This window comes from Brienomyrus brachyistius, unplaced genomic scaffold, assembly GCF_023856365.1.
Source record: "Brienomyrus brachyistius isolate T26 unplaced genomic scaffold, BBRACH_0.4 scaffold40, whole genome shotgun sequence".
NCBI lineage: Eukaryota > Metazoa > Chordata > Actinopteri > Osteoglossiformes > Mormyridae > Brienomyrus > Brienomyrus brachyistius.
Window position 1 is genome coordinate 714,364 of NW_026042315.1, and position 24,130 is coordinate 738,493.

The following is a 24,130-nucleotide window of genomic DNA, read 5'->3' on the forward strand; positions in this document are numbered from 1 at the left end:
TTCTGTGCTGGAGAGCTTTGGGGAGCATGTTTTGGTGAACAGGGGGATCACAGTAAATCCCAGAGAAGCATCATGTTGTCAGACTTCAAGTGACAATGAGGACGCAGGTCGCCCTACGGCAAACGACATGGAGACGGCGGGCTCCTTTTCTCCAGAGCACCCCACCTCTGCGGGGTTCAGCACACTCACTCCATTCCAGAGGGCCCTGAGGATCTCCGCTATAGCTGTCACACCCTCCACTTGGGAGTCCGGGGAGAGGGCGGCTATGCCATCCGTCAGAGATGGGCCATTCTCTCTGGGCAAAGATGTACTGCCGCCTGAACCAGCGACATTAGGTATGCTTGACACAAGCAGCAGTGATCGGCAGTAGGGACCTGGGGAATCTACTGGGGCTTGTCGAGTTCCGTCAGTCTGTTGGGTGCCAGGATGAACGACTCTGGGAGCAGGTGTTGTCAGACAATAAACTGGGATTTACTGGGATCAAGATGGGAGACTAGGGAACAAGCAACATGGAGGGCACCACATCAATGGCGAACACAGGGCCAGGAAGCACTTATACAGGAATAACAAGGGAACAGACTGGAAGTAGCTGGGAGTGTTTAACATGAGGGATGGAACGAGACGCGAGACCAACGAGCAGCAGGCATGGCTTATTAGAGCCACGTCAGGGAGGTGGCAGGACATGACGTTTGGAGCTATGGTTAGGTTTAGGATTAGGGTTAGGTTCAGAGTAAAGTGTTTGTGGCAGAGAGCGGTCAGTAGTACAAGGACACGACTACACCACCTGGGGAATTTCACCACAGGAAAAATTACTCTAAATTAAGAGCACACAAGTTCATTTACCGAATGGAGCTGGAGACGTGTTTGTACTATTAACAGGTTGTTGAAAATATAAAACAAAGAAACAAGACAAGCGCTTTAGCATCAACAACCTTAAAAAATAAACCAGCAACCAGCCTTTGGCCACCGGCTGACTAAACCCAAGCAAGAGACAGGTGTCCGGGGAAGTTGATCAAAAGGGGGAATAGAGTCCCCTAAACACACACACACAGACACAGACACACACACACACACACACACACACACACGCACACACACACCTGTGCTCCACCACACTGATCCCCACACAAATATACTGCACAAGGTGAAAGTGTGAACACCACCACCCCAGACCAATCAAATCTTAGTCAGCCAGATCAATCGAGGCAGCCACTGCTCAGCCTCCCAGAAAATACCACAATCTAACCAAGAATCTGAGTGTTGAAAACTATGAAGAGTGCAAACAATGAGTAACAGAATACAGGCTGTCCCTCTGTATCAGTCCCAAACAGAAAGAAAGGGCGGCCTAAAGTCTGTTAAGTCGCAGAACTAGGGAATGAAACAGCTCCAAATGCAGGAAAAGGTGCGACGATCCTTAGCGCGTTCCAAGGCTCCCAGCACATCGCCGATGTCCCACCGAGGATCAGGAGCTTCAAGCAGCAGTTGTTGGGCGACATCGGACCGGCTGAGGACAAGACAAGACAGACGGAAAAGAAAAACTGACGTAGGAAACACAGCAGCCACAGTGCAGGTTCAAACTATTATTGTCTGACAAACCTGCTGGAAGAGGCATAAACTGAAGCTGACGAGCAACTGAAACTGTAATCCTGGCAACAACCGTAACTACAATTAAAACACATCAAGTAAAGCAACTGACAAGTAGCTATAGGCCTAGTCACCAGAATAACTTGCAACCACTGGAGCTGCAACACAGACACCAGAGAAACACTGCAATATAAAATATTACCATTAGCCATTTAAATCAAGCAGAGGATTAACGCTAATTAAAACAGCCAAACCTCCCACCAAGACACAGAATAAGTGTGAACCTCAGCCAGCATGCCAGCGTACCACGGCAGACCACTGCGGTGCGGAAGGGGAGTTACCGGACCGGGAAACGCCAATGACGCCTCCACACACTAGGGGTCCCCACACACACTTACCGGAAATAATCAACAAGTCCTACCCGCAAAATTCCACACTACTACAGTTGGATGGCCCTGGGATTTTTATCCAGAACCCCAAGGCTCAATGGAAGTACCGCGAGATTCTTAAACCCTTACCTGAGGGAGGAGGCTTCCAGCATAAGGAGAGGTTCACCAGAATCCCCGGGCTGGATGGACATCGTTCATCCTTTACCTGGGGAATGAGGCTCCCAACTCGTGGTGACTTACCCAAGCCCTGGTGCTGGATCATCATTCAATGCTTACATGGGGAAAGAGAGACCTTACCCTTGGCCTCCAAGCCTGGAAGTACCCTGAGCTCTAGACCCAAGCTTAACCCTAACCCATAAGCATAGGTTCGCAGCATGAACGGTTCTCACCTGATACCAGAAAACCATACATGTTCTTAATCTGAAAATCAGTTCATCGTTTTCCCAGAAGGTGGCAGCACATCAACACTGCAAGCTTGGCACATCCCTTTGGATACAATGAGCTATCCTTATATTTTGAAATTTTTTAAAACTTATTTAAATCAGTAAAACAAATTACTTCCAAAAAGGATAGAATCATGTCTACCCAATACCCCTTGGCACCATGTTAGTGTGAATGGAGTTTTCACTCCAGCCCTGAGGGATTCAGAGCAGACACAAAAGATTGTGAAGCCATGTGTGATTTACAGTGAAAGGTGACTGAACACAACGCACAGCCTCTGTTATGACTCCACTGTTCACCATGGTTCAGCACCATCTATATTTCTATTATTTTTCAAGGTATTTTACTTGTGGTTTTACACATAACATGGTATCGACAGGCTTGCTCCAAAGAGATCTCATTGTATTTACACAGTGACAGTAACGCTGCCTTATCTTGCGAGAGGAAGTAGCATATGGGTGCGCTGCTAACATTAGCATTAGCAAACCTAGCTGCCTAGCAGTGTTGGTAGTAACTCGTCAGTGTAATTCCACTACTTTTGTTTGCACCATGTATTTCAACATCGACGCGATGTTAATGTGATCACTATGCAACCTTTAGCCCACTGTTATTTTCCTTGATTATGTAATTATACTGGGCAGGTCAGGCAGAGGAAGCAGACGCTGATGCAGCACATTGCCGCACCAACCACACGTCCAAACTGCTGGCGATCCTGGCCGGCGACCCCCCAGGCAGACACACGGTCGAATCCCACCCTTATTATAATTACTTTTATATACAGTAATTGGTAATTAGTAATTTTCAGTAGCTTGCACAAGGCTGCTGACTAGCAACGTTATTCGTTGGCTGAATCCGAAATAGCTGTAGTGCTACGATGCTGGATTGTTACAGGGACAGTGATAAATGCAGACCCCTTTATTCTGATTGCGTTAAAAATCAAATGTTTTTATTCAGATTTCATCCATTTGGTGGTGTGCTCTCTATATGCCATGTGTTGGCAAAATAGAGCAGCGCACTGAATTGTAATGCCTGTATCTTGAAACGTAGCGTGTTGTCAGACTCTCCGACATACAGCTCTATGGTCCATACAGAGGAGATGAGGAACATGCAGTCTGCTAAGTCACGTGGTTACCTTTCGTTAGGTGGCTACGTTTACATGCCTTAACGCAATTAAGATGTTTTCATGTAAACAGATTAATCGGGGAGCTCATTTATAAAGGCTTCGTGTAACTGAAAAAGACGAGAAGCATTCATACATACATTTATAGGAAGATTTTGGGATTTACAAAGAAAAACGTTTTGTGAAAAAGACACAAATCTTGTGAACGAGGTTGAGAGATGCTGTTTCAACAGAATCCTGTAGAGGGCACTGTGTATGCTAAATCGAAGGCTCCAGGAATGTATTCGGCATTTATAATCATAAACAATAATAATTGAAATATTTGTGGGCAAATGGCAATTGGCTCTGAGATTAAAGTTTTTTAAAATGAATTTGTTTAAATTTTTGGGCCGGCATGGTGGTGCAGTGGTTAGCACTGTTGCCTCACACCTCTGGGACCCAGGTTCGAGTCTCCGCCTGGGTTACATGTGTGTGGAGTTTGCATGTTCTCCCCATGTCGTCGTGGGGTTTCCTCCGGGTACGCCGGTTTCCCCCCACAGTCCAAAAACATGCTGAGGCTAATTGGAGTTGCTAAAAAATTGCCTGTAGGTGTGAATGGTGTGTGAGTGTGCCCTGCGATGGGCTGGCCCCCCCATCCTGGGTTGTTCCCTGCCTTGTGCCCATTGCTTCCGGGATAGGCTCCGGACCCCCCGCGACCCAGTAGGATTAGCGGTTTGGAAAATGGATGGATAGATGTATGATAGAATGATTAAGCTGTAGCACATTTCAAATAATATTTCATTTGTAACACATTTGTTCTCCAAACTTCTACATTTTTAACCTTTGGCCACAAGATCATCTTCTTCCTGCCAGTATCTTTTCTTTTCCTTTGATCCTCGGTTGTTGGAATCTGCTCTGCTGCTTGGAAGTTCCCTGGGGAGTTAGTGTTGGGGGGTTCTGGTGGAATGTGACCATCGGCAGCCATGGGCTGGATAGCGCTGTGGTGCTCAGCCTGGCTCTGTGCCCTTCTAGGGGCTCTGTGTCCTTTGTTAGCACAAACATTTTGCACACCTGACATTACCATGCATACAGTATTTCTCGTATTTTACAAAATACAAAAACACTGATCAAAGTCTGTAGAAAAAAACATTTTATTTCATGAACTAAGTCAAATATGAATGATAAAACACAATTAAAATACTTTTTTTGAATACATGCCTCAGAAATTGCACATCCCTGATTGTGCGTTACCTTCATGCTGCCTTGAAATGTTTGATTTCTTCACTGTAGCCCAATGTTATACAATCTTATCTTAACCTTATGTTAACTGATCCTATTTTTATTTCTTAAATATTCCCTCCACCACCCCCCCTCTAAGGAGGACTGCTATATTTATAATTAATCTAATCCTATGTTATACAATCTTATCTTAACCTTATCTTAATTAATCCTATTTTTATTTCTTAAATATTCCCTCCACTACCCCCCCTCTAAGGAGGACTGCTTTATTTACAATTAATCTAATACTATGTTATACAATCTTATCTTAACCTTATCTTAATTAATCCTATTTTTATTTCTTAAATATTCCCTCCACCACCCCCCCCCCTCTGAGGAGGACTGCTTTATTTATAATTAATCTAATCCTATGTTGTACAATCTTATCTTTACCTTATGTTAACTGATCCTATTTTTATTTCTTAAATATTCCCTCCACCACCCCCCCTCTAAGGAGGACTGCTTTATTTATAATTAATCTAATTCTATGTTATACAATCTTAAGCTTACCGTAACCTATCCTATCTTAATTTTATTCTATGTTATCTTATCCTATCTTTCTTATCTTATGCTATGCAATCCTATCTTATTCATATACTATGTTGTTATCTTATATAATCTTATCCTAAACTTATGGTAATTTATCATGTCTTTGTAAAACATAAAATGGCATACAAGTTAAGACTATCTTAACTTGTCCTACCTTAATCTTATTCTATACAATCTTAACCTTATCCTATCTTAATCTTATCCTATAGTACCTTATGCTATAGAACTACATGGTAACATATTCTAATTTTATCTTATCCTAAGTATGTATGACAACTCTCGTGTAATTATGTGCTGAATCTACAGGGAAATGTAGCTATGTGCATCTGACTGATAGCCCATCTCCACACCCATCTCCTGAGCTCTGGGCATGGTACTTAGCTGCTCCAGTGCATAAATAGGAAAGATGAACTCATCTTCATCAATCCTACGCCTCTTGGTTGAATGAGTACCCTCATTATCCTCATTCTTCCCCTGTTTCGCTAAGTTAATTTCATTTAAATGTCTGTTCCAAAACTCCTGACACCAGTACTCAGTAAAGCACTTGGCGTCATAGGTCATTTTAGAGTACTTTGTTACATAATAGTTATACAACCAATAGAATTTTTCCAGGTGAGATGAGGCGGCTACAGCCTGTGCTGGAGCCTGAAGCAGAGGGGTCAGATGAACCATGCCTGGAGCTGAAAATGGATGTGGAGCTGGGCTTACAGGAGTGACTAAGTGTGGGGATAAAACAGAGGAGCCCATAAAAAGAAATGGGGATGAAACAAAAGGGGAGGGGATTGAAGACGGAAATAAAAATGAAGAGGAGGAGAAGGTTGGTGAGCTGGGCTTAGGCTCTAACCCCTTCTGTTGGTCATACCTCCTTCTTCGCCCTGACCGGCCTCCCGCCGTTTTTCTACGGCGGCCTGTGCCCTGCTGACCCCTGCTGGTTGCCACCGGGATGGCAGCAGATCCAGGAGAGGCAGACGTGGTCAGGGAGCTGGCTGCCGGCGGCCTGGTGCGGCACTTCTTCCGACGGCCAGCATCACTGGAACTGGTTTGTCCTTTGGGATTATAAAGACAGGGGACAGCATATTTAATTTAAATGAAACATTATGTCACTGTACAACAACACTACATCACAACCATCACAGATATCACACTTGGCAGTCGGTATTGCACACTAAGAAAAATTCCCCCGTCTTTATTGGATACAGGAAACACACGCTTGGGAAACGTATGCGCTGGTCTTGACTTGGGCCGTCTGCGTTTCAGCAGGGGAACCTGACCTATAAAAACAAGCCAGTTTGTGCACAGATTCCCTGATACGTAGAACAACAGCGAAAAACAACACTGGAAAGGTTCATGTGCATCAAATATAGCAGCCCACTCAATCCAAATGCTGGCATCAACAACTGACTATTAAGTCAAATCCTTTACATATCTTACACTTTCCATAAGTTGCATTATTTATTCACTCTCAAGGTACCAAACTAAGATTTATGCTTTTTCTGATTACTACCGCGTTTCCCCGCAAATAAGCCCTAACATGATTTTTCAAGAAGCTCGTAATATAAGCCCTAGTTATTGTCCCATGGATTGTACGGTAACTAGAATAAGATGCGGTTATACTACGAGAAGGCTACATGGACAAGAGGCGCTCATTTAAGGACAGAGTTATTGCTAAACATGAGAGATTGGGGACACTGGTTCTACAGGAAATTGAGTTGCGAGATATTCAGGACGGAATTTGGAACTTGGAGATTTACGATGATGTTCCAGAAGAACATGACATGACGACTATATTTGAATAAACATATGCAGTATACAGCAGAATTTTGTTCATGAATAAATTCACCGTCAAATTGTTTACATGGAAAGATACTGTTAGAAGATGACATGATGTCTGTGTTTGAATAAATGTGGATTTTTTTCATGAATACCGGTAAATATACTGTAGCATGTTATACTTGGGAAAATACTACCTTAATATAAGCCGTAACGCGTCATTTGGAGCAAAAATTAATATAAGACCCTGTATTATTTTCGGGGAAACACCGTATATTAGGACATATTCAGCTGTTACTTTACCACTTCATGATGATTTTCTCACAGCACAGCCACAGATTTTACTGATTTCATTATATAATGCAGTAGACATGCAAAAAGACTCCCGTATATTAAAGCTAAAGGTGAACTACTTTATTATTTAGACATGTACTTCTAAAACAAGATAATAGAACAGAAGATTCAAGAAGACTAGTCAAGCATATTCTGACTTTAACTCTTTAAGTGCTGAGTTAGTCTGGGCATCATTTTGCCATCCTTACCTCGGCCAACTGGACCGGGGATGTATTCCGGGCCGATCCGCACACTGACTGCACCTTTCGGCAGCAGCCAGTCAATCCTCTGGAGATTCACGGTGGTTTTCACGATGGACATCTTTCGCGTCTTCTCTCTTGCTGATAAACTGCAAGTCTGAGCTGCTTTAAATGTTCAAATGAAAACTCTAAACGGAAAAGAATTGTTATGATTCGGTTGCTAAGCTACGGTGGCCGATTGGTGTCAGCGCGCTGCAAAGTCTTCAAACGCTTTAATCAAATGACAAAACATACGATCTACATTTACAAAAGCGCAGAAACGTAGAAGTACCACAAAATTTTAAGACAAGTTTAAAAACATATAAGCGCTGAAAATCCGCTCACAACACAGTTGTGAAGTTTCTGGGTGACAAAGAAACAAGACGGACCAATTATGGTTTAACTGTATATCGAATGTTTATGAAATGTCGATATCTTATCAAAACAGGATATAGAATGAAACACTACATTACATCAATCAATCATTCGGTCGCCATTAAAAATATAGAATAATATTCCTTCCTTGTTATAAGTAACACGAGAGCTGCAGTCTTGAAGTTGCACAGACTCCCAGAATTCATAGCGATAATTACGCGACCCATTCAATTAGTGGGTTTTTTGATAATTGGGAATGGGGAGGAGCCATTGGGTGCGTTCGACTTGGCTTAGGTCTGACTGCAGCTGACGTGAGGGGGAGTGCCATCTGCCGGCGGCTGCAGGAGTGGAATATAAACTGACAGCAGCCAAACTAGACAGCTTCTACTCCTCCTAGTGCGAGACCTGACTGAGATGGCCGCACTTCCAAAAGGGTGTAGATACATCTATACAAATATCACCTGCATGCACATTACCTCTTCTACAATAACCAACTCCTGATCCAAAGTGCTAGCAGTGAAAAGATAGCTGCCAGGAAAAAGATCAAATACATTTATTTCAAGGATTCAAAGTTTTTATTGTCATGCACAGAATACAATGCAATTCTTACTTGAATGCCTTCTTCACAGACTAGACGATTAAACACATAAAGCAGCGCAACATTACAGTAACTAACAATAAATAAACGATTAACTTATGTGTACTATTAGAGCATTTATTGAAACTTTACTTCTTTACAGGCTTTTCGGGAGAAATAGCAGATAATGCATCGGAACTTCCAGAGATACAAACGTCATGCGTGTGACTAAAATTGTTCAGCCAATAAGGGCAAAGTTGTGTCACGGAGGCAGTTTCAGTTTGTGCAGCCGGCTGAGAGGTTTTTTTTTATTATTTTTGTTATTGAAGCTTTAAATTACAACAGAAGTAATAGCTGACCAGTGACCATTAAGATTAACAAAACAAACAAGAACATTTACGAGACATTTACAAAATAAGCCAGGGGCACATAGTAGCGACATTTACAGTTACGCCGGCTGAAAGGTGCTGCACGATCTTACTTGCTCTCTGCACGTGCTGCACAATCTGTCACGATCGTCTTGTAGGTTTTTGTACCATGTGACTTGGTGACGTTAGGTGACGTTTTGCAGGGCCGGCTTTATGTCGGACAAAAGAAATCTAACCATGATGCAGTAATTTTAGAGGCAGCAAAGCAGACTAACCAAAGATCTCATAGTAAACAAAGGAATGTGATACTGCAGTTAAGTCTCGGAACAAAGCTTTTACAATGTTAAAAAGTACTCACAACTTTCAGAATTTGATTGAGTACAAAAAGTTGCAGGCTAACGTAAGGAGGGTAGTTAAATGAGCAAAGAGGGAGTTTTGGAGGTCCTTCTGTAATTCAGTAGGACGGGAAACTGACATTAGTAAAGTCTGGGGAATGATAAAAAAAGATGCATGAGATTAAAAGGGAGTATGGATATTCAGTTCTAAATGATAATAACATAATAACAGTTACAGATGGGGAAAAAGGCAAAATGTTAGTTTTGTGGTTTTTCATTCCCTGCTAAATCAGAAGTCAGAAGCCGCTGGTGTAGATCCAAATTCAGTTTTTATTGCAACAATGAAGTTACAACCAAGGCCGGACACTTAAAGTGTGTCCAGTACTGTTTTATACCTATTTTTATACAAGTTCTTATCATTTAACAATATCTCGTCACTTAAGCATCATCATTCCTTCAACCATTCACAATCATTGTTTTTTACATCAATCCACACCCCTAGGTGATAAGTTTGTCCATCAATTCTTTTACTGTTTGGTCCCTCAGCCGAACGTAATGGTGGTGCGACCATCTCCACTTGGTTTTTTAAAAATGCTCAGCCGTGAACTTTTGGTGAGCCTGTTGCACATTGTCTAATTAGAGGGTTGATAATATATTTGTCCTTCAACATAATGATAAGGCTAATATTAACACTAATAAAGGTGGATATTCATGCATTCAGGGCTAACATAAAGTAGCTAACAGAACATTTGAGGCTAATACAAGGTGCAAATACATACTCAATTGATTACATTGTGTTGATTACATTATAATGATTACATTGTAATGATTACATCATGGGTATTTGGCATGCTTTTTAATAATACCATAATGATTATATTCTACATTGTATAGTGCTAAATAATATCCCATATATTTCCCCCCTTTGGGATTCTAAAGAGTCCCACACACAATTCTGTCCATCCAGCCTAGGAGGGAGGGCTAAAACCCTAAGATCTAGGGAAATTCCACTCCCAGCCCGCCACAGGCGCGGCCCCCCTTTGGGGTCCATGGCTGACATGGCTCACAAACTATCAACACTCAGAATCAACCAACAGCAATGAACTCCCCAGGATACATTGCATATATTATCAGGAATACATAATCTACCAGGAGTACATCACCTACCACAAGCTCATTACATAAACATATACGGCTAATGCAAAGATAACTGAAAGGTTAACTGATAACACTGTAGATTACTATAACAGGCACTCTGTCATGAGCAGGAAAGTCCCAGGTGTCGTGGGCGGCAGGCAGGCTGCAGCGTTTCCAACATGGAGTATTCACCGGCGGTACGGCCGAACTTCAGCTATGGGCAGGAGCGTATCCAAGGTGTCTATGTCGCCATCCGTTTCCGTGTTGGTCCAGGAGGTTGCCGCTCCAAACGGTCCTCCCACCACTCTAAACATTGCAGCTATAGTCGCCTGCTGAGACAGCGCTTTTCCCACTAGGGAGCGAACAAGAGGAAGTACACAAAAAAAGATTAGTATCAAAGCAAGAATGAACACATCACGCACACAGAGTGCTTTCATAAGGGCTTACTGCCAACTACCCCACATATTATAGCACCAGTCAAACAACCCGTCATGTTGTCCCGAATTTCTCGCCATCTCATCCTATAACCCCTGCAACTTTCTCATACCCTCAGTAAATGAAACATCCAGGGCTGTATTATTGGGAATAAATGTACAGCACTGATCCCCGAACAGCACACACACTCCCCCTTTTTCTGGCAGGAGCCAATCCAGGGCCATCCTGTTCTGCCATGCCATCAGACTGGTGGCCTGAAGCTGCTCCCCCAGAGATCCGAGTGCCTCCTGAGTATAGTTGATAAACCTCTGCTGATTATAGTACAAATAATTTATCCATTCCACATTTTTGTTAACAGTAGACCAAATTAATATTGATTCAAACCCTGCAGCTATCTCACTTCTCACCTTATATTTCTCTGGAATGCCCCTCGGCTGGCATATGGCATCTATATACACACTGGGATCATCTTCGCAGCTCGTAACAAACCTGTGGGACCTAGAGGGCTGTTTGTCAATATCCACTTGGCTAGCTAACATCCCCCTAGTGCAGAGGCCTCCACAATTATTGGGGAGAGGAGGCCTCAATCCTCCCTCCTGACCACACAGCCACCACGTATCTGCCAGAGGTACGCTCTGGTTCTCTAATGCATCCAGCGGAATGACATCTGAGTCCTCTATAGGCCTGTGTGGGGGGCTGACGTCTGAGTCCTTTATAGGCCTGTGCGAGGGGCTGAAGTCTGAGTCCTCTATAGGCCTGTGTGAGGGGACCAACGTCTGAGTCCCCTATAGGCCCGTGTGAGGGGCCGACGTCTGAGTCCTATATAGGCCTGTGTGAGGGGCCGACATCTGAGTCCTCTATAGGCCTGTGTGGGGGGCCGACGTCTGAGTCCTCTATAGGCCTGTGTGGGGGGCTGACGTCTGAGTCCTCTATAGGCCCGTGTGAGGGATCGACATCTGAGTCCTCTATAGGCCTGTGCGAGGGATTGACGTCTGAGTCCTCTATAGGCCTGTGTATACATCAAATATCATATATATCCATCCATCCATCCATCCATCCATTTTCCAAATCACTTATCCTACTGGGTTGCGGGGGGTCCGGAGCCTATCCCGGAAGCAATGGGCACGAGGCAGGGAACAACCCAGGATGGGGGGCCAGCCCATCGCAGGGCACATTCACACATCATTCAAATATCATATATATGATTTATTAAATTTAGATTTAAGTTTGCAGTCAATTCAATTTCCACGTTTCTCAATTTTCACGTTGCCTTTTTAAACGCAATTATGTGAATTTTAAGTAAAAATGTAGAATAAAATTATATCGTGATAATTATCAATATCATTTCCTATGAAAAAAACTTTACTATTGTACAATATTGCCCAGCCATAGGCTGATTTCAAAATTGATTTACATATTGTCTGTCTGTCATTATACATAAGAACATAAGAACATAAGTACTATACAAACGAGAGGAGGCCATTCGGCCCATCAAGCTCGCTTGGGGAGAACTAAACTAATAGCTCAGAGTCGTTAAAATCTTATCTAGCTCTGATTTAAAGGAACCCAAGGATTCAGCTTGCACTACATTATCAGGAAGGCTATTCCATACTCTGACTACACGCTGTGTAAAGAAGTGCTTCCTTAAATCCAGCTTGAAATGTTCTCCCGCTAATTCCCACCTATGGCCACGAGTTCGTGTATTTAAACTAATGCTGAAGTAACTATTTGGTTGAACAGCATCCAAACCTGTTAGAATCTTATATACCTGGATCATGTCCCCCCTCAGTCTCCTTTGCTTGAGACTGATCAGATTTAGCTCAAGTAACCGTTCCTCGTATGACATTCCTCTAAGACCAGGAATCATTTTTGTGGCCCTACGCTGCACCTTTTCTAAGGCCACAATGTCCTTTTTAAGATATGGTGACCAAACCTGCACACAATATTCTAGGTGAGGTCTCACCAAGGAATTGTATAATCTTAGCATTACCTCCCTTGACTTAAACTCCACACACCTGGAGATATACCCCAACATCCTATTGGCCTTTTTTATTGCTTCCCCACACTGGCGAGAATGGGACATGGAAGCATCAACATACACACCAAGGTCTTTCTCATGATCAGCTACCTTTATTTCAGTGACACCCATGAAATACCTGTACTTTATATTTCTGCTCCCTAGATGGAGTACCTTACATTTATCGACGTTAAATTTCATCTGCCAGGTATCGGCCCAGTCACTAATTAAATCAAGATCCCGCTGTAGCTGCTGAGCCACTAATTCAGTATCTGCTACACCACCCACCTTGGTGTCATCTGCAAATTTCACCAGTTTACTGTATATATTGGTATCCATATCATTTATGTAAATTAGGAACAATAGTGGTCCTAAAATCGAACCCTGCGGTACCCCACTATGAACGCAAGCCCACTGTGACATTGTGCCTCTTATAACTACTCGCTGTTTCCTATCTGTTAACCAGTTATCAATCCAGGTCACTACGGTACCTAAAATACCTGTCGCTTTGAGTTTAAGTAGGAGCCTCTTGTGGGGGACAACATCAAAAGCCTTTTGGAAATCTAAGAAGATGACATCATAGGCCTTCTTATCGTCAACTTCCTGAGTAGCTTCCTCAAAAAACTCCAACAGATTTGTTAAACAGGATCTACCTCTCCTAAATCCATGCTGGCTATCCCGGAAAATGTTATTGGAGTCCAGGTAATCTACCATTTTCTCTTTGATTATAGCCTCCATAACTTTACCAGTTATACAAGTTAGACTGATTGGCCTATAGTTAGACAAATTACTTCTATCCCCTTTTTGAAAATAGGCGTTATGAAGGCGTGCTTCCAATCAGAAGGTACCACACCTTCAGATAAGGATTTTTGAAACAGTAAAGTTAAGGGTCGGCAAATAATATCCCTCATCTCTTTTAACACTATAGGTAAGATGCCATCAGGGCCCTGTGATTTATTTATTTTGAGCTTAGCTAGGCTTTGCAAAACATCTGCTTCAGTTATATATATATTAGCTATAGACAATGCTGGATAGGTAATAACTGGTAAATTACTAAGGTCCTCAACAGTGAATACCCGTGCAAAACTATCATTGAACTCATTTACTATATCAATGTCGTTTACTATTATAAGACCCTTACTATCCTGCAGATTAGTAATTTCAGGTTGTAGAGCTCTTTTAGAGTTAAAATACTGGAAGAAACTTTTAACGTCATCCTTAGCTTCCAATGCAACCATCCTTTCGACATTTCTTTTAGCTCGTCTAATATCATTTTTTAACTCAGTCTGTAGACTTAGATATTCCTGCTTAATTCTGTCATCATCAGTTATTTTCCATTGCTGGAACAAAGCCCTTTTCCTCCTTACTTTATACTTTATTTCCCTAGTAAACCACCTAGGTTTCAATTTCCTAGATTTATTCTTGCTGGAAACAGGTATGAAGTTCTCTTGCACTTGCAATAATGTGCTTTTAAAAAAATCCCAGGCCTCTTCAACAGTTTTGTTATTTAACTCCATCCAGTTCACAGTTTCTAGTTTTAGTTTCATACACTTAAAGTCAGCCTTCCTAACATTATATATTTTTGATTTGGACTTAGCTCTTCGAACACTAAACTTAACCTCAAATTTGACCATGTTATGATCGCTACTGTCAAGTGGTTCTAAAACGTCTAATTTACCAATCCTGTCCTGGTTATTAGAGAGAACAAGATCAAGAATGGCATCTCCCCTGGTAGGGGTGTTAACAAACTGAGTAAAAAAACAATCCTGTACTAATTCCACCATCTCCAGTTCATTTTCTGAAGAGCCAGTGACAATGTCCCACTGCATTCCTGGTAGATTAAAATCACCCATAACTACCACATCATTTTTATTGCTCATAGTCCTAATATCACTGTATAACAATCTGCTTTCCTCAGCAGCTATATTAGGTGTTCTGTAACAAACACCGACAATTAGGCTATTTGAGTTTTTAGCATCTAATTTTACCCATATTGCTTCCGTAGTTTTATTTATATCAGTAAGTTCCCTTGCCTGCAAGTTTTCCTTTACATATACTGCAACACCACCTCCCTTTTTTACTATACGATCCTTACGGAACAACGTGTAACCATCCATATTATATTCTTGTCCATCCTTTTCACTCAACCACGTTTCAGTTATTCCTATAATATCATAAGAGTCCAATGAGATAAAAGCCTCTAAATCATGAATTTTATTCCTAATACTTCTGGCGTTTAAATACAGACAACAAAGGGTAGGCCTATTACGGTGCCCACTTACAATATGATTATTTGGGGCTTTCCGTTTCCCCCCACTGACATAGTTAACTAACCTCCCTGCCCCCCCAGTCCCTAGTTTAAACATTCCTCAACTACTCTACACATACGCCTCCCCAATACACTGGTTCCCCTCTGGTTCAGGTGCAACCCATCCGGCTTGAACAGGTCCCACCTGTTCCAGAAGGTCCTCCAATGCCCCATAAACCTAAACCCCTCTTTCCTACACCATCCTTTTAGCCACGCATTTAATTTCCTTATCTCAGCTAACTTAGCCTGACTTGCACGTGGCACGGGGAGTATTTCGGAGAATACCACCGTGGACGTTCTGCTTCTAAGCTTATTGGCGACTTCTATAAATTTATCCTGCAGAACAGCCCTTCTACCCTTGCCTATGTCGTTGGTGCCAACATGCACCACGACAACTGGATCCACCCCAGCTGGGGCCAAAAGCTTATCCACACGATCTGGAAGGTCTCCTACCTGGGCACCAGGCAGGCAAGACACCGTACGGGACCCTCTATCACGCGTGCACACATAACTGTCTACTCCCCTAATAATGGAATCCCCCACTACCAAAACCTCCCTCTTCCTGGGGGGAGGGGGCTCCTCAGTGCCCAAGGGCCCACCTGCCTCCCCAGTCCGTTCCGGCTCTAAAGCTGGAAGAACCTGAAACCTGTTCGACACAGTCACCTCAGGTGATGCCGCCTCTGCAACGTGTGTACACCCTTTCCTGCGTCTACAACCTACGGTCACCCAGCTCTCTCGACCTCTCTGCTCTTCATTCTCCCCCCTCCCGGCTAGTGGCGTACACACCTTCTCCCTAAAAGGCGTATTAACTTGCTCCTCTAACTCACTGTTGCATTGGATGAGAGCCAGTTGCTCCTCAAGGTCAAAATGCGCTCAGCAGCAGAAATTCTCCATCCTAGATGAGCCTGCAAAGTTCTGTAGAAGTTAAATATACTTTAGTCAAATGAGAGACTAACCTGCTGTCAGGCAGGGGAAGCTTCAATAAGGCCTTCATTCATGACAGCTCCACTTGGCTTTTTGACGAGTCCCCATTTAGATGCAGCACGTCAGAGACTGAAGAGCAGGATGAAGGCTGTAAGTACAGTTTGCTGTGGATTGTGTTTGTGTTTAAATCTAATAAAGGATGAGACAATTTACTTAAAGCATGATATAGTTCATATTGCTCTTCAGGCTTCGTGATAAAATATTAAAATTATGGAGTACAAAGTTGCACATACAAAGAAAACAATGCAGAGCGGCAGGGCACCTGGCCCAGAGGGTCTTCACATAGAATTCTACAAAGGGTATTTTTTCCTGTTAGATTTACAGCTTTGGTTGTCTTGCCCTTTAAAGAAATTCTCTCAAGAAAGAAGTTGCCTCTTACCATGTCACAAGCAATTAGTTTCACCCAAAAAGGAGGAGGACCCCTCTCTGCTCCCCGTGTTAGTAGATTCTCCCCAACTCCTCCTGCTTATTCCTTCCTCCCTCCCTCCTATTTGTGCTCTCCTCCTCCTCTTGGGTTCTATTCATGTCTTTTGGTTCAGCAATAAAACCCACAAGGCTGCTCTTTGATTGTCCCTCTTCCCATCGTGACATATTATGTATTACATGATTATGAAATTATTTGATTATTATACAATAGTCAATTAACCACTTTGTTTCTTCAATTTGTCTTTCTTCTGAATCATCAGATATATGTCGTAGCTGGTAATTTGTTACACTCTGCTGTCAGTGCCAGTGTAGCCTAGATACAACCAGTCGTATGTTTCGGTCATGCTGATGTTTGAACAATTTTTGGGAACAGTTTTTCATAATGTTTTCTCATATATGTGGTGTGATAATTGAGCATGACCCCACTGTTGCTGTGCTTGGTGCTCCTGTCATGATCTGTAATCTCTTATTTTTTCATGTCTCCTCCCACTCATGCCAGCAGAGGGCGCTGCTGGCACTTTGTAACCCTCCTAATTCTCCTGTATCCCATTATAGTTCTCCATCCTAACCCTGTACCCCTGTTTTGTTGCTGATTAGTGTGCTGTGTATAAATATGCCTGCCCTCACTGCGTTCCCCAGCTCAGTCATTGCTGTTCCATGTGTAGTCTGTGTTTCCTTAAAGCCCACCGAGCTACACACTGCCCCTAAATTTAAATTTATATGTAACCTGTGTGTGTATGTGTAACCTAGATTTGCCCTGTATGTTTCTAACTAAATCTAATCCAGGCCTTGATCCTACACCTACTATAATTATAAGTACCTCACTATACCTATATCTAACACCGCCATTCATCACCAGTGTTACATGTCAGGGCTTCGCTGCAATAGATCCCTCAGTGCTGCAGGTTATTACTGTGACTTTGCACACACACACGTTGCTGCTTCCTCAGCCAGTGTCACATATACTTTATTACACACAGACCTCAGTAATCTCTGCTACACTCACATCTGCTCACTTTACATCCATGGTTAAATTCTCCTAATGGAATCTATCTTAATGTCTTTATTCTATTTTACTTTAATTTTTTACCATATTATTCATTGTATTGTTCTTTCGATTTTATTTTTATTTTATTATTGCTAATACACCGGATCTGAGTGCCTCATTTTGTTCCCTTCATGTAGAACACGTTTTGTAATGACAATAAAACATCCTTATCCTCATCTAAATCACACTGTCTAACTACTAACCTGTTTAAATAATATAATTGGATTTCAAAGGTTAATAGTCACTCAATTACCCCCTCAGCCCAACAGTACCACAAACACCCAACATGCACGGAAATGTTCTCCTAAGTTGTTTTCCCTGCCTGGAACAATACCACAGCAGTCACATGGACTAATGTTTCAAAACTTTTCGGAAACCTTGCATTGAAACTTGAGGTCTTTAGGAGGGATCAGTCCTGGGTGGTAAAGTTGCCATCACAAAGGTTTTTGATTTAGGGATTCATGATGCCAGGTAGCCATCTTTCACAAGCTGGTGGGCTGTGCCACTGATGCCTTTGCTTGGGTTTTATATGTCTGTCCTGGTTTGTGTTCTTGCCACTTCAGGTTCCCTGGTTTTGGTCGACATTCCTCGGTCCTCTGCTGTGGAGTCTACCTTCTGCTTCACCTCATTCTGGAGTTGCCCATCCAGTCAGCGGCCCATGTCCCCTGGTTCCCTGTTTCCAGAGGTTGGTCTGTTAGTCTCCGGGGCCAGGGGGCAGAAATCTGCCATGTTGGATGGGCGGCCCAGGTTGGGGTGCTCCATCATAGACTGGTACATGAAGGATTATAAATGGTTTTCAACCAGTATGTACCGAGTGTGCGTCGTGACGAAAAGAATGTCATGGGAACATTTACGACTGACTGCAGTATTAGTTCAAAGCATGATTAGCAGTAAAAGGTGACTGTTTGGTTCATGCATGCAGGGATCTGGGACAGAGCAAAACCGTGGAGCTGTCTGGTGGGCTGAGGAATGAGTTTAGAAATGCTGCTGTATGAAGTATTAAACCATTTGACCGGTTGGATAAATGTTAAAATGTTTTCTCAAAATATAAAAAGAGATAATCTTCTGTTTTGCGTCTCATTACAAGCAAACTTGTTTTTTGTTTTTATGTCACTCTAGTATTTGATATCTAATTTTCAGTCTTCTGGCAATATAATCTGGTGAATGGGGAAAGACTTCCAGCAGGGGCTCCGGTTTCCTCCCACAGTCCAAAAGTGCGCAGGGTAGGTTAATTGGCAAATCTGAGTTGTGAGTGTTTGCGCCCTGCAGAGTGTTGACTCCTGCCCAGGCTTGGTTCCTGCCTACGCCTGTTGTTCCAAGGACAGGCTCCGGTCCCCCCCGCGACCTCAGTTTGGCTTGCTGTCTCCCCCCTTGGTTTCCTTTGGTTTACGTCTTCACTAGCCCCCTTGTTGCTTTGACTTGTGTGTAAGTTATGTATGTGTGATTGTATTGCTGCATAGGGAATGACTGCAATTTTGTTTTGCAAGTGTGTGTTGGACTCTGTTTATTTGGTCAGGGAGTGAGGTGGAGTGTTTGTCTTTTGGTTTCCTTTTCTTTTGCACTTAGGTGAGATTAGCTGTGGGTCGCAATTGATAGTTGGGGATTTTGTTTGTTATTTTGGCTGTGGTCACTCCCAAAGTCTTTTGCACTGGGTTATTTGTTCAGTGTCAGTATTATACATGAAAAAAAATGAAAATACAAAAAATATCCCTTTGTCCACTGGTGTTCCCTTCTTGCCCTCACCCTGTTTGTCCCTTTATCCCATTCCCCTTTCCCGCGAATACTGTTACACTCCAACCCTAGACAGGATATCAAAACAGCATCTTACCTATAGTTTTAAAAGAGATGAGGGATATTAATCATTGACCTTCATCTTTGCTATTTCAGAAATCCGTATCTGCTACCTTGTGACTGGAAGTATACACTGTAAATAAAGGCAAAATTTGTCACAGTTTTAAACGATTTTATATCAGCCAATTTGACTACAGTATAACTATTTTTTTCCTCTTATGTTAAATGACAGAAAAGTTTTATCAAAACTACATTGCATAACTGGCATCATAGTACTGATTAGCACCGATTCAGACATCCCGATGAACAAATATGAAGTTCATTTAAACTGTGGTACCTTAAATCCGTCAAGTTACCTCGATAAGCCAGTAACCCTGATTCGTAGTATAGGCCACTGATCACAAGCACTCTGTGTAAACGTATTGTTTAACCGGCGCTGTTGCATTACCAGGGTGAGAGGTTGACTTGCTGGTTAGCTATAAAAACAGACGTTAGTGCAACTCCACGTTAATGGTGCAGTCATCATGGCTTATAAATGCTTATTATCGTTCATCATTGTTTGTGTCAGTAACGATAACATAAACAAGGGTAGGCACCAGGAGAACATCATTGGCTTTTGCATCGATTACTTTTCCCGTAACACCCTTTAGATTGTTTCCCTGAAGGGCAGCAAACCGACAATTTCGGTGTGATTGAGCTGATCACGTGTGCATGGGGAGGGAATGCGGACCACATGACCTTCCCGGCGAGCTCAGCACATCCAGCATCGCTTCGCAAATACAATCAAAATGTTTTATCTTTATTCACACTTTTTATCTTTATTCATTATCTCTACGATCTCACTGCTGGACGAATGCCTGGCATTCAGAGCATTCTTTATTAGCCATTTGCCTTAGGATGCAGTTTATTTGCATGCCCCAAAGCTTCCAGGCATCAGTAATTGCTTCCCACGTTACTCCGGTCCTGGGGTCTTCTGTAACTGCCCTTTGGGATTACATATATTCAGCATATGCTTTTGTCCGAAGTGAGGAGAGTTTGGGGTCAGAGCACTTGGGTCTAAGGGACTTGCTCAAGGGCTTAACAATGTTACGATTACTCTGCCATGGGAGTTGAACCAACAACCAAACTGGCAGAGATGGCCAACCTGCTGAGCTCCACACCCGCTGACGATCTCCTTTTCCTGTCTGCTGCAGTCTCCATGGACCTGAGTCCAGAGAAGCACTCTGAACTTGAGGACATCCGGCTGAGGAAAGGAGCCCTTCTGCTGGAGATCCAGAGGCTGCGGGAGGCGCTGAGAGAGGCCCTCATGGAAGTGGAGGTCCTTGAATCCAGCACCAAACGCAGCCAAATCTTAGAAAAGAATAGGCATGTCGCCATGGGAAGAAAGAAATTCAACATGGACCCTAAGAAGGGTATCCTGTTCATGGTACAAAACAATCTTCTCCGGCACACGTCTGAGGACATCGCCCAGCTCCTATACAAGGGAGAGGGGCTGAACAAAACAGCCATTGGGGATTACCTGGGTGAGAGAGACGACTTCAATATCCAAGTCCTCCAAACATTTCTTGGGCTTCATGAATTCGTAGGGTTCAACCTGGTACAGGCTCTCAGGCAGTTCCGTCTGCCAGGAGAAGCACAAAAGATTGACAGGATGATGGAGGCCTTTGCGCAGAGGTACTGTCAATGTAATCCTGGAGTCTTCCAGAACATTGACACCTGCTATGTACTTTCATTTTCCATAATCATGCTAAACACTAGCCTTCATAATCCAAATGTGTGAGACAAGCCCAGTGTGGACAGGTTCATCTCCATGAATCGAGGAATCAATGATGGAGGCAACCTGCCAGATGATCTCCTCCGAAATCTTTATAAGAGCATAAAGAATGAGCCATTCAAGATTCCTGAAGACAATGGGAACAATGCCTTCTTCAACCCTGACAGAGAGGGTTGGCTCTTCAAAATGGGAGGAGGACGGGTGAAAACATGGAAAAGGAGGTGGTTCATCCTGATGGATAACTGCCTTTACTACTTTAAACATACTACGGATAAGAAACCCAGGGTGATCATTCCGCTGGAGAATCTGAGCATCCGTGAGGTGAAGGATCTCAGGAAGCCTAACTGCTTTGAACTGTACATCCCTAACAACAGCAGACAGCTGATGAAAGCCTGCAAAACGGAGGCGGACGGCCGCCTGGTAGAGGGCAATCATGTGGTGTACCGCATCTCGGCGCCAACCCCTGAGGAGAAGGACAAGTGGATACAGAGCATCACTGCTGCTGTGAGCGCTGACCCTTTTTATGAGATGCTGGCAGCAAGAAAAACATGGATCTCTTAAAACAGGGGTGTCAGACTCATTTTCACCCCGCGCCACATCAGCATCATAGTTGTCACCTTATTCGGCCCTCAGGAAACCACCATGTCCCCCACAGACGTCCCGATGTCATGTATTTCGTGCCAGAATTATAGAACACACAGGACTATTTGTGCCAGATTCCAGAGGAAGAAGTCAACCACTGTGAAAATGACTGCATTCACAGACGTGACATTGCTTGTGATGATGATGTCTTCACGTTGTGCACCTCTGTCATGGCAGAGAATGGTCTTGATGTTCCTCTGGATGCTTATAAGGCAATTGACCTCTACCTGCGCCTACGAGAAGAATGATCAGTTCTTCTACACATTGAACGATAAAGACTGTGTGAATATGTTTGGATGAGCTATTGCAGAAAGTATTTATTTCAGAACAAGGAACTTTGCACAAAACAACTGACTATTTGACTATGATCGCCCACTCAAACATTTGGGCCCAAAATTGTTGTTGCAGACATTCTTTGCCTTTATAATGTGGTCTCACAAAGTAATGTTTAACCTTAAGGTAGCATGACCGAATTCCAGGTTTTGTTTTGATGCGACTTATTGTTCACTACAGATTTTATCATCGAAATGCCCTGTCCTTTTTTGTATAAATGTGAAATTAAATGTTATTTGCACTGTATTGCTGATCTTTATGTCAGAGAACCTTTTTTTCTGAGAATCCACACTGCTGTAAATTTGCATCAACATGATTGGGATTGGGATGGAAAAATTATTTTCCATCTTAACCCATATTCTAAGCATATTGATTTCTCTTGTAAATTTTACTTTTACAGCAGTATGATTTAAGACACTAACAGCAATTTTTCAACCAGTAATTGTTAATGTGATAGGAATTGCATTCAACAGCAAATGCGTTCAACTTAACCAAATGTATAAATCTTACATATTCTGATGATTCGACATTCCCCCGACGTCTGTGTGATGTATTTCAGCAACAACACGCAGTTAATGAGATCACTATGCGGAATTTAGCCGACTGTTATTTTACTGATTAGGACATATCACCCAAGATTGGGGTATACTATATATCAAGGGTCAGCAACCTTTTTGAAACTGAGAGCTACTTCACGGGTACTGAGCCATACAAAGGCTACCAGAACAGACTTTACCTAAACTTATCTAAACTTCATGTAGAATAAACACGTTTGAAATGCTTTTTTGGATATTGTCATTTTCAAATCTATATAAATACAAATGTGATTAAAGAAGAATAGCAACAAGATAAAATTAAATTTTAGTCGCTGCCCACTGGTGAGTTGTGGTATTTTTAGAACAGGTCCGTGGGTGACTCATGTGGTTCTTGGGGGCATCCTGGTGCCAGTGGGCACTATGTTGGTGACCCCTGTTCTAAATGGTATGTAGGGTATGCAAACTACACCAACGCTTCTGATGTAGCTACATTTAGGCTTATAGTGGAATAATATAGTGGAAGATTCCTTGCGTGAGTGTCTGAGAGCGTGAAAGTCATGCCAGATGCATGGTAGTCGGCAGCCCTGCTTTCCGTGTGCATCTGTCTCTTACTTTAGGTGGCTAGAGATCCAGCATTACTCAGGATTAGGAGCCACTTGCACTGATAATAATTAGTTTCTTTTTCCCCTTGCAGTCTGCTGCTGTATAACATTATGAAATCAGCCCAAAAATCCGCAACCCATGACCTCCTAATATTTACCCAAAACTATGTTTTCAAAATAGCACAATAGGGCATGAACACCGCAGACCAGGAAACTCTGCTGAGCATTGAGAATCAGCGTGCAATGGCTCTTAATTTGGATATGTTTGTGAAACATTCTGCTGCACAGCACAACAAAGAAAAACAACTGGTCAGTGATAATGAAAAGTACAATCAGCATTGTTTTAACCATGAGAGTCCAAATGCTTAGATAAATTGTCACTTTTTCAGTGTAAGTATGCTCCTGAGCTCCACGATTCTGAATGATAGTCGGTTTCTCACTGAACCTCCATGCCACTCTGTTAAAATCTCTTGCCACCCCATGTAAAATTTTCTAGATCCACCACTGTGCCAGAGCTAAGACTTAAGAATCTTGAGTATTATTTCAACATAAACTTTGCTTGGGTGCTTCATACTTTAAATTAAATATAAATTATGGCAACGTGCAAAACTATTAAGGAAAATGCAACGTATTTGTTTTTCATTTACATAATTATATATGTTGATTATGATTCTTTTTAGTTCCACAGTACATGCAGATACTACAATCCAAGCATGCACTCTTAGGTTAATTGCTATCAGTTCATATAAAGATTTATAGA

The 24,130-nt window shown here is 42.6% G+C and overlaps 3 protein-coding genes across 4 annotated transcripts in view; 2 read left to right on the forward strand and 1 right to left on the reverse strand.

Annotated features, from left to right (window-relative positions):
* Positions 1–1,083: 1,083 nt before the first annotated feature.
* LOC125722593 (uncharacterized) lies at positions 1,084–7,781 on the reverse strand. Of its 2 annotated transcripts, XM_048998781.1 has the most exons (3): positions 7,653–7,781; positions 6,203–6,386; positions 1,084–1,504 (listed from the first exon to the last, which is right to left on the reverse strand). In XM_048998781.1, exons 1-3 carry the CDS (start codon positions 7,762–7,764, stop codon positions 1,369–1,371), a joined length of 432 nt encoding a protein of 143 aa, XP_048854738.1. In that variant the 5' UTR covers positions 7,765–7,781; the 3' UTR covers positions 1,084–1,368. The 2 variants fall into 2 exon arrangements, with proteins under 2 accessions (XP_048854738.1, XP_048854736.1); XM_048998779.1 differs by lacking the exon at positions 1,084–1,504 and having other exon boundaries at positions 5,255–6,386.
* An 11,100-nt stretch (positions 7,782–18,881) lies between these two features.
* LOC125722564 (cytohesin-2-like) overlaps positions 18,882–24,130 on the forward strand; it is a 178,490-nt gene continuing 173,241 nt past the window's right edge. Inside the window, exon 1 of the mRNA XM_048998735.1 lies at positions 18,882–18,915. The gene's annotated coding sequence lies outside the window, so the exon portion shown is untranslated. The remainder of the gene's footprint in view (positions 18,916–24,130) is intronic.
* On the forward strand, positions 21,199–21,818 carry LOC125722633 (cytohesin-2-like). Its single transcript, XM_048998811.1, has one exon. The coding sequence runs from the start codon at positions 21,294–21,296 to the stop codon at positions 21,816–21,818; it is 525 nt and encodes a 174-aa protein (XP_048854768.1). The 5' UTR covers positions 21,199–21,293.

Coding starts and splice junctions, on each gene's coding strand:
- LOC125722633 (XM_048998811.1), top strand. CDS start 21,294: ATGAATCGAGGAATCAATGATGGAGGCAACCTGCCAGATGATCTCCTC.
- LOC125722593 (XM_048998779.1), bottom strand. CDS start 7,764: ATGTCCATCGTGAAAACCACCGTGAATCTCCAGAGGATTGACTGGCTG. Junction 6,387..7,652: donor CCCCGGTCCAGTTGGCCGAG/GTAAGGATGGCA, acceptor ATAATCCCAAAG/GACAAACCAGTTCCAGTGAT.